At 42.1% G+C, this 10,157-nt stretch overlaps 1 protein-coding gene across 1 annotated transcript in view; it reads right to left on the reverse strand.

Moving 5' to 3' along the window:
- LOC139373147 (xyloside xylosyltransferase 1-like) overlaps positions 1–9,913 on the reverse strand; it is a 67,972-nt gene extending 58,059 nt beyond the window's left edge. Inside the window, exons 1-3 of the mRNA XM_071113333.1 lie at positions 9,551–9,913; positions 8,018–8,704; positions 1,351–1,498 (exon numbers count right to left, since the gene is read on the reverse strand). Of these exons, the coding sequence (XP_070969434.1) occupies positions 1,351–1,498; positions 8,018–8,539 (670 nt within the window). The 5' untranslated portion in view covers positions 8,540–8,704; positions 9,551–9,913. The remainder of the gene's footprint in view (positions 1–1,350; positions 1,499–8,017; positions 8,705–9,550) is intronic.
- Positions 9,914–10,157: the final 244 nt, after the last annotated feature.

Consider the following 10,157-nt stretch of genomic DNA (forward strand, 5'->3'; position numbering starts at 1 on the left):
ATTATCCCAATTTGATTTGATAACAAATTCTTATTGTCAATGACGGCCTAGGAACCGTGGGTTAACTGCCTTGTTCATGGGCAGAACGACAGATTTTTACCTTGTCAGCTTAGGGATTCGATCTTGCAACCTTTCGGTTACTAGTCAAACGCTTTAACAACTAGGCTACCTGCCGCCCCAGAAGCACACAGCATCTGATTTTACGTTTCAAAATAGCCTAGAATAATGTTATCACTTCTAAACATATTTTTTGGGGGGATTCTAATCAGGCTACAATGTTTGGTTTATTGATTGAACAGTCACTGAGATTATATTTAGTTATCAATGCAAAATAGGTTGTTAATTTAATGCAAAGCTAAACCAAAACATCAATCTTGAAAATAAAGTGATTTTGATTTTCTTCCCACGTCGCCATTTGAAATAATCTGATTCATAATTAAATATGAATATATTTCCCAGCGTAACCTACCATGTTATTCCCCTTTGATATGCTGCTTCAGTACTCACTCCCATATCAGCAAAGAATAGTCAGGGAGGAAAAGCACATATCTCGCAGCTGTTTTTACCAATAGCCTAGAATCACTAGTTATTACTTCTAAATAAAAAACAACTTTTGTGGGGACTATAATAAGGATCCAATTTTTGGGGGTTTATTGTTTGAACAGACGCTGAGATTATATTTGTTTATTGCCTACACGGCTGCACAAGGAATTATACAGCGCGTTACAATTTTCATGTGGCATGGCAGTATGTTGAATGTCAGAGCGCACTACAAGGAGCTACGACACTGCAACACTGCGCTCCGAATCATTCGTCTACGTCGGGTATAAATCGGCCTTTAGAGAGAGGCTGAGGAAATAAACCATTGTGCACACAGACAAAGAGAGAGACAGACAGCTAGCTATCTCTACTCTACACAGCCTTCTGGGATTCTGACTCCATTAGGGCAGATTAGCCTGGTCCCAAGATCGGTTTGTGCTGTTGCCTACTCCATTGTCAATCCAAACCATTTTGCATGAGAATTCCATAAGGAGTTGGCAAGAGAACAGAAACAGACTGGCACCCAGGCTAGCTAGATTAGTCATCCACCAAGCACAAAACTTCAGATTGAGCTGGTCACCTTGGGATAGACTTCGGGGTACTTTCTGTGAGTCATCCAAAGTAAAAATAGTAGTAAACATCTGATACAGACCTCGGGAGCAAAGCACACCCAACTAATATAGTGAGTGACACTTAACTTCATAGTTTTAAACGGTAATGATATCAACTGTGCAGTGGAACATACAGTAAATACCTATGAAAACGTGCAACATCATTCAGATTTGGTTTTGTAAATAAAGTAACTCTTACCTGCGGGCATGATGTGGTGCATGGCCACTGACAGGAAGAAGATGGCGTCACTATAGTAGGCCCCGGAGCCGGCGCTGAAGTGCTTCTGCATGGCCTCCACGATGGGGAAGAGCTTCTGGCTCAGGACCCCCACGTCATGGAACACCACCTTCACCACAAACAAGGACAGTCAGGCATATGAGAAACATGTCATTCAGACATTCAAGTAATTCAGAATTGATACTGACAATTGTACAAGACACATGCTCATGACATTTATAACCTTATTGTTCTAATTGCAAAGGGGATGTGCATAAGGGTTCCTCACGATCAAACACCCTCCCCTCTCCAGGAGCCCCATCTCCCTGACTCTCCTCAGCAGGTCACACTCCAAGCTACCCCAGGGGCCCTAATCCCATGGTGCAGTGCAGGGATTTGGATGAGAAGCAGAACCGAGCCGCATTCCCCAGTCAGATCATGTGGATCTCCCTCCAGATTAGAAGAAGAGGATTTTACATATATTTATTTCTGCAGAAACAAATATGATCAAAATTGTTCCAGATCATATGTCTTAAAAGTGTGTGTGTGTGTGTGGGGGGGGGGGGGGGGGGGGGGTGTTTAACGGGATTAGGCAATAAGGGAGACATAGTTAATCAGATCTGTGTGCTTGGGATGTGCAGACATCATTTAATGTTCCATAATCGATTAAGGTAAGCCTCCCCTACCGTACGTCTGGTAATAAAAACAGCCCTGGAGATGGTATTGTGGAACAGCACCTAGACCTAGCTTTGGAAAAAGGGAACTCTTACGTAAGCCCATTTTCCGGTACATAAGTGTTATGTAAACTACCCACTAGCCACAGTGCAATTAAAGACCTTCATCACATTAACATTGGATTCAATCAATTCAAAATTCTTAACCCAACAAATGGTGATATTGCCTTTCCCAAATGACATACAGTTGAGAGCGCCTGAGCACAGAAAATGCGGGAATGACAGCAGAAAATTAAACATTAATGATGTTTATTTATAGATTTTGCTTGTATATTTAATAGATTAAGTTATTTTTTTAAGAGCTATGGATGAATAATTGAGATAGTAAACAAGACGGGGCAGAGCTCCTCCCAACAACCCACATGTACTAAATAATACAAGAAAAGTGTTGGAGATTCCTCAGTTGTACTCTTATTACAATTATATTCCTCAGTTGTACTGTACCAACGTACTACTTACATTCTATTTTGACATCATCGAGCACAACATTAAGAAAAAGGATGGCAAAAGAAAGCATGAGAAAAAAAAAAAAGAAAAAAAAAAACTCACCTACTGTATCATAACAGGGCTTTTTCTGGATCAAAATGGGGCTTAGGTAGTGGGCGTGGACAATGGTGCGCACTCTGACCGAAAACTTTAGAAAATGTGCTGTTTTAAAACTAATTTCTGACTTGTTTAACACGGGAGTGATAAATGATCAGATGAACATGTGCAGGTAGAGATACTGGTGTGCAAAAGAGCAGAAAAGTAAATAAAATAAAAACAGTATGGGGATGAGGTAGGTAAATTGGGTGGGCTATGTACAGCTGCAGCGATCGGTTAGCTGCTCAGATAGCAGATGTTTAAAGTTGGTGAGGGAGATAAAAGTCTCCAACTTCAACGATTTTTGCAATTCGTTGCAGTCACAGGCAGCAGAGAACTGGAAGGAAAGGCGGCCAAATGGGGTGTTGGCTTTAGGGATGATCAGTGAGATACACCTGCTGGAGCGCGTGCTACGGGTGGGTGTTGCCATCGTGACCAATGAACTGAGATAAGGCGGAGCTTTACCTAGCATGAACTTGTAGATGAACTGGAGCCAGTGGGTCTGGCGACGAATATGTAGCGAGGGCCAGACGACTAGAGCATACAGGTCGCAGTGGTGGGTGGTATAAGGTGCTTTAGTAACAAAACGGATGTCACTGTGATAAACTGCATCCAGTTTGCTGAGTAGAGTATTGGAAGCTATTTTGTAGATGACATCGCCGAAGTCGAGGATCGGTAGGATAGTCAGTTTTACTAGGGTAAGTTTTGCGGCGTGAGTGAAGGAGGCTTTGTTGCAAATAGAAAGCCGACTCTAGATTTGATTTTGGATTGGAGATGTTTGATATGAGTCTGGAAGGAGAGTTTGCAGTCTAGCCAGACACCTAGGTACTTATAGATGTCCACATATTCTAAAATAACAGAATTTTGGTTGTCCCGCTGCACTGGTTTGAGAAGGGAAGCCCACATTGAGCAAAGCTTCCTCTCAGCTTTTCCTGGCTTGCTGACTCCAGTCCACTGAACAGAGGGACTAGGGTCATGGACAGTCACCCCTCTACGTCATGGGAGCCTGCAGTAAACCAACCACGGTCATCGTGGAAAGTCCCATGTCCTGTCCCATGCTTGTACCCATTGACTAACAAATCATAAAGACACAAATCTGGCCAGAACCCATGGGACTAGGACTGGGAAAAACAAAAAACACTTTCCTTCAGAGCACATGGACTGCTCTAGTGTCAACAAGGCCACTCAAGCATATACACGTATGCAAGCACACACACGCTTGTTACAGTGTGTAACTCATACATACATGCATGCATGTCTATGTAAAATCAGCAAAAAAAAGAAACGTCCTCTCACTGTCAACTGCGTTTATTTTCAGCAAACTTAACATGTGTAAATATTTGTATGAACATAACAAGATTCAACAACTGAGACAAACTGAACAAGTTCCCCAGACATGTGACTAACAGAAACTGAATAATGAGTCCAATCAAAAGTGTGGACACCAGCTGCATTAATAAGTACTGCAGTGCATCTCCTCTTCATGGACTGCACCAGATTTGCCAGTTCTTGCTGTGAGATGTTACCTGGGCATCTTTCTTTTGGTGTTTTTCAGAGTCAGTAGAAAGGCCTCTTTAGTATCCTAAGTTTTCATAACTGTGACCTTAATTGCCTACCATCTGTAAGCTGTTAGTGTCTTAACAACCGTTCCACAGGTGCATGTTCATTAATTGTTTATGGTTAATTGAACAAGCACAGGAAACAGTTTTTAAACCCTTTACAATGAAGATCTGTGAAGTTATTTAGATTTTTAGAAATTATCTTTGAAAGACAGGGTCCTGAAAATGGGACATTGGACTAGAATAGTAAGAGTTGTTTGTTTCGTTCACAGGGGTTTCGTTCACAGGGGTCTCAGACAGCTGTCACTAAACAGTCAGGGAGTCACGAAAGGGTTTACATAACCACTGTCCTATGTTGGCCCTCCTGAGATGAATAATTACAGAAATTAGGTGAGGATTTGCAGACAACCATGTCAACATGCCCACAGGCCATCACAGTTCACAGCCATCCCATTAGGGACTGTGCGTGTCATAGAGAGTGTGATTTGTTTCTGTGGTAGAAGCTGAATATTCATTTTTGTGTGTTTGAAACCACTGGGTTAGTCTGCATGAATGAGCTGACACTATATAGACAGTACCAGTGAAACATTTGAACACCTACTCATTCAAGGGTTTTTCTTTGACTATTTTCTACATTGTAGAATAATAGTGAAGACATCAACAACTATGAAATAACACATATGGTATCATGTAGTAAACCAGAAAAAAAGTCTGGTGATTGTGGAGGCCAGGTCATCTGATGCAATACTCCATCTCTCTCCTTGGTCAAATAGCCCTTACACAGCCTGGAGTTGTGTTTTGGGTCATTGTGCTGTTGAAAAACAAATGAGTGGGACTAAGCGCAAACCAGATGGGATGGCACGTATCGCTGCAGAATGCTGTGATAACCATGCTGGTTAAGTGTGCCTTGAATTCTAAATAAATCACTGACAGTGTCACCAGAAAAGCACACCCACACACCTCCTCCTCCATGCTTCAGCGTGGGTACCACACATGCGGAGATCATCTGTTCACCTACTCTGTCTCACAAAGACATGGCAGTTGGAACCAAAAATCTCAAAAAGACTCCAGACCGAGGACAAATTTCCAACGGTCTAATGTCCATTGCTTGTGTTTCTTGGCCAACGCAAGTCTCTTCTTTTTATTATTTGTGTCCTTTACTTGTGGTTTCTTTGCAGCAGGCCTTGTCTTTGCTTATTTGAGCTGTTCTTGCCATAATATGGACTTGGTCTTTTACCAAATAGGGTTATCTTCTGTATACCACCCACACCTTGTCATTAAACAACTGATTGACTCAAACTCATTAAGGAAAGAAATTCCACAAATTAACTTTTAACAAGGCACACCTGTTCATTGAAATGCATTCTAGGTGACTACCTCATGAAGCTGATTGAGAGAATGTCAAAAGTGTGCAAAGCTGGCTACTTTGAAGAATCTCAAATATAAAATATATTTTAATTTGTTTACACTTTTTTGGTTACTACAAGATTCCATGTGTTATTTCAAAGTTGATGTCTTCACTATTATTCTACAATGCAGAAAATAGTAAACAAAGAAAACCCCTGGAATGAGTAGATGTGTCAAGTTTACTGGTACTGTATATACACACACACACACACACACCACTTTCTATATTCAATTTCAAAAGGAAAATGTACATCTTGTAATTATTCTGCTGTATGCACACATACATACTTGTACCTGTTCATTGCATGCAACTTTCATTGAAAAGAGAAACAGATGACAGAGCCATTCCTATATTACTGCACCTTCATTCTCACCACGCTTAAAGACCATGCATGGACTGTATGTGCATGGACTAAGTATTCAGACCCCTTGACTTTCCACATTTTATTACTTTACAGCCTTATTCCAAAATTGATGAATTTTTTCCCCCTCATCTACACACAATACCCCATGAAGACAAAGCAAAAACAGGATTAGAAATGTTACCAAATCTCTAAAAAAAACAAAAACATGAATAGCTTATTTACATAAGTATGAGACACGAAATTGAGCTCAGGTGCATCCTGTTTCCATTGATGATCATTGAGTCGTTTCTACAACTTGGGAGTCCACCTGTGGTAAATTAAATTGATTGGACATGATTTGGAAAGGCACACAATTGTTTATATGAGGTCCCACAGTTGACAGTGCATGTCAGAGTAAAAAGCAAGCCATGAGGTTGAAGGAATTGTCCGTACAACTCTGAGACAGGATTGTGGCAAGGCACCGAAAAATGTCCGCAGAACTGAAGGTCCCCAAGAACACAGTGGCCTCCATTCTTATATGGAAGTTTGGAACTACCAAGGACATTGAGACTTGTTTCCCGAAGCCACTCCTGTGTCGTCTTGGCTGTGTGCTTAGGGTTGTTGTCCTGTTGGAAGGTGAAACTACACCCCAGTCTGAGGTCCTGAGCAGTTTTTCATCAAGGATCTCTCTGTACTTTGCTCTGTTAATCTTTGTCGATCCTGAGTAGTCTTCCAGTCCCTGCCGCTGAAAAACATCCAAACAGAATGATGCTGCCACTACCATGCTTCACCGTAGGGATGATACCAGGTTTCCTTCAGGCGTGATGCTTGGCATTCAGACCAAAAAGTTCAATCTTGGTTTCATCAGACCAGAGACTCTTGTTTTTCATGGTCTGTCTTTAGGTGCCATTTGGCAATCTCTAAGTGGGCTGTCGTGCATTTTACTGAGGAGTGGCTTCCATCTGGCCATTACCATAAAGGCCTGATTTGGTGGAGGGCTGCAGAGATTGTGCTTCTGGAAGGTTGTCCCATCTCCCGAGGAACTCTGTAGCTCTGTCAAAGTGACCATCGGGTTCGTCACCTCCCTGACCAAGGCCCTTCTCCCCCGATTGCACAGTTTGGCTGGGCGGCCAGCTCTAGGAAGAGTCTTGATGGTTCCAAACTTCTTCTATTTTAAGAATGATGGCGGCCACTGTGTTCTTGGACCTTCAACGCTGCAGAAATGTTTTGGTACCCTTCCCCAGGTGTGCCTTGACACAATTCTCTCTCTGAGCTCTACAGACAATTCCTTTGACCTCATGGCTTGGTTTTTGCTCTGACATGCACTGTCAACTGTGGGACCTTTATATAGATGGGTGAGTGCCTTTCCAAATCATGTATAATCAATTGAATTTAGCACTGGTGGACTCCAATCAAGTTGTAAATAAAGTATGTTTCTTTTTTTTTATACATTTGAAAACATTTCTAAAACTTTTTGCTTTGTCAGAGTTAGTGTGTAGACTGAGGCATTAATCCATTTTAGAATAAGGCTGTAATGTAAGAGTGGAAAAAGTCAAGGTGCTTGAATACTTTCAGAATGCACTGTATAGTATACATAGACGGAGATAGATACACTACTTTCGGTCTGAGGGGTTGGGTTAAAAGCAGAAGTCTAATTTCGGTTGGACCTTGTGTGCAATTTACCAATAAAGTGATCTCTTTTCTCTCTGTATTAGGTACAGCTTAATCCTTCCAGTGGCTGAAGGGGAAAAAAGAAAGCAGAGGGGGATTTCTAAACTAAGATGTTTTGGAAAGGCAACACTGCCCCCCTGCGTTAAACTATTCACAGTGCATTTGTGCAATTACCTGCCAGTACGCTCCGCCAAACAAAGCCTGTGTTTGCCAGGTGAGGGATTAAGCTTAATTTTTAAAGGTTCAAACGCTAGACTCCACAGTTTAGGACTAACATTCCATTTAACACAAGCACACATACTGACTGTTGAGTGGTAATCCTGGCAAGATGCATGGCTCCAAACAGACTTACCTCATACTGAAAAGTTCCGACGAGGAGCAGCTCCGGGAGCATCCTCTCGCCCAGCTCTCGGCTGGCCTCATCGCTCACAAAATGAAGGACAAGCACCTCTTTGTCCAGGAAGAGGCTGTATTTCGCCATGGATAATATGGCCACCCGGAACTTCTCCTGCAGGCTTCGGCTCTTGTCCACCTTCGTGAACATCATGAGGGCATGGTAGTACTGGCTGACCTCATGCCCACTGTCTGCCCTCCTAGCCCTGACTTCACCCTCCTCTCCATCCCTCTCCAACTCTCCTCCCTCAGGGTGCACCAGCCTGGTGTCCAGGGAAAGGTCTGCGTCGTTCCGGTTGGTGTTGTGGCTGGCCTGGGTCTGCTTGATGCGCTTGGTGGTGCTGGAGAAATCATGCCTCTCTGAGCCAAAGAAATAGAAGGCTACAACGGCCAGTGCAGCCGTGAGGAGGAGGACAAACTGATAGGACCTGAAGGTGCTGACTCTACCCATAGTGTTGACTAGAACCCTCAGGATACCCATGCTGTGACTCCCACAGATGAATGCAGAAGTGCTGTTATTGTCTCAGCTTGAAGAATATTGGGATGAACCCTGAGTTTAACATGCTGGATCCTTATTGCGCAGTGTTGGTTTGAGAATCATTTACTAGTCTTGTCCACACCCTGACAAGGTTGAGAAGTCCTTTTCCTATAAAAAGGAATGAATTACTAAGGTCAGTCTACCTTAGTTGAAATGTACAAAGTGTTCATTATCACATGAAAGAAATGTGGCATAGCTAATGCAAAATAAATGCATCCAGAATAAAGTAGCTGAGTCATGTTCTTAAAATAAACACAGCAATTCTTGCAACAGACAGTATGAAGAGCTAAGCTGAGTTTGAAAAGATTGTTTGCATGAAAATCGCCAGTGTCTTCCAATGCTTGCATTTGGCGACCATGTTATTCAGCATGCAATGACCTAGCCCAAGATGTACTCTTAAGAAGCCTAACGTTACCATTACTCCTGCCTCTGGCAGACAAAACAGCCAAATACTCAATTTAAATGTGAATCACTTCTCAAATACGATACGGTTCAAGACAAAAATCCTTTTACTTTCATATCACATCAAAAATAATTTCACATGCTAAATACACACTATAGATTGTTTTAACCGGCTTTACCACAATTGGAGCCGAAAGTATTTTTCAGTGACAACACATTTCAGAGCATGCGAGATAGCTACTTAGAACAAATGTTACCTCTTGTCTGCCATCTGTAAACACGGGCTGTAACATGGAGATATAGTCATGTAGGAACCCCAACCCTATACAAAAGGTAGCAATAACGTTTTTTTTCTAAATTGTTTCTTGCTGATATGAAATAAGGTCATTATGCTTCCAAAATCGTACCGCAAGCGATGTGTATTAATGTTCAGACCGAGCTAAAAACATAATCCTTCCTCCAATGACTTGTTTGTAATGTGACGGAGTGTGGTCATGCATGTGGCCATGCAACAGTAAAGAACAAGAAAACAGTACACATGCATTAACTCACCATGTTGGTGTTGGAGAACTCGATACAGAGAAAGCTGTGACAGCTGAGTTGGAGCAGGCAGACTGGTACCAACGACAGTACAGTCAAAGATGTGCATAACTTAACCTCATTGTTCTGTGGTACAGTATTATCAAGCTAGCTAACACTAGCTCTGTTAAAGATGCACATTTTGGAAGCAACAGGTTTGTACAGACAAAATACATGTCACGAACACCGTGAGGACCGCAAATTATTCCCCTGATGACTATATTGCTTGTCAACTTGAAATAGAAATAAACATTTGCATAACATTGGTATTCAGACTATAGATAAGATGTTTTGTAGCTAGCTTGTCACACTAATCTAAATGCCACTTCCGGTGATGACGTTTAAATCACTCCCCTAGATTGATGCCGCGTTCATACCAACTGGCGTCTCGAGAATCTCCGAAGTCAGTGAGTCCTAGTTTACTGGGAAGTCGGAACATCGAGCTCCAACTAGGAAAAATAGTTTTGAACGGTTATCCAACTCGGAATTCCAAGTCAGGAATTCGGGTGCTCTTTCTAGAGCTCCGATTTTCCGACCTAAATATCACTGCCTTCCAGTTGTTTTGAACGCAGCATCAGTT

The sequence above is a fragment of the Oncorhynchus clarkii genome, chromosome 1, assembly GCF_045791955.1.
Source record: "Oncorhynchus clarkii lewisi isolate Uvic-CL-2024 chromosome 1, UVic_Ocla_1.0, whole genome shotgun sequence".
NCBI classification, from domain to species: Eukaryota; Metazoa; Chordata; class Actinopteri; order Salmoniformes; family Salmonidae; genus Oncorhynchus; species Oncorhynchus clarkii.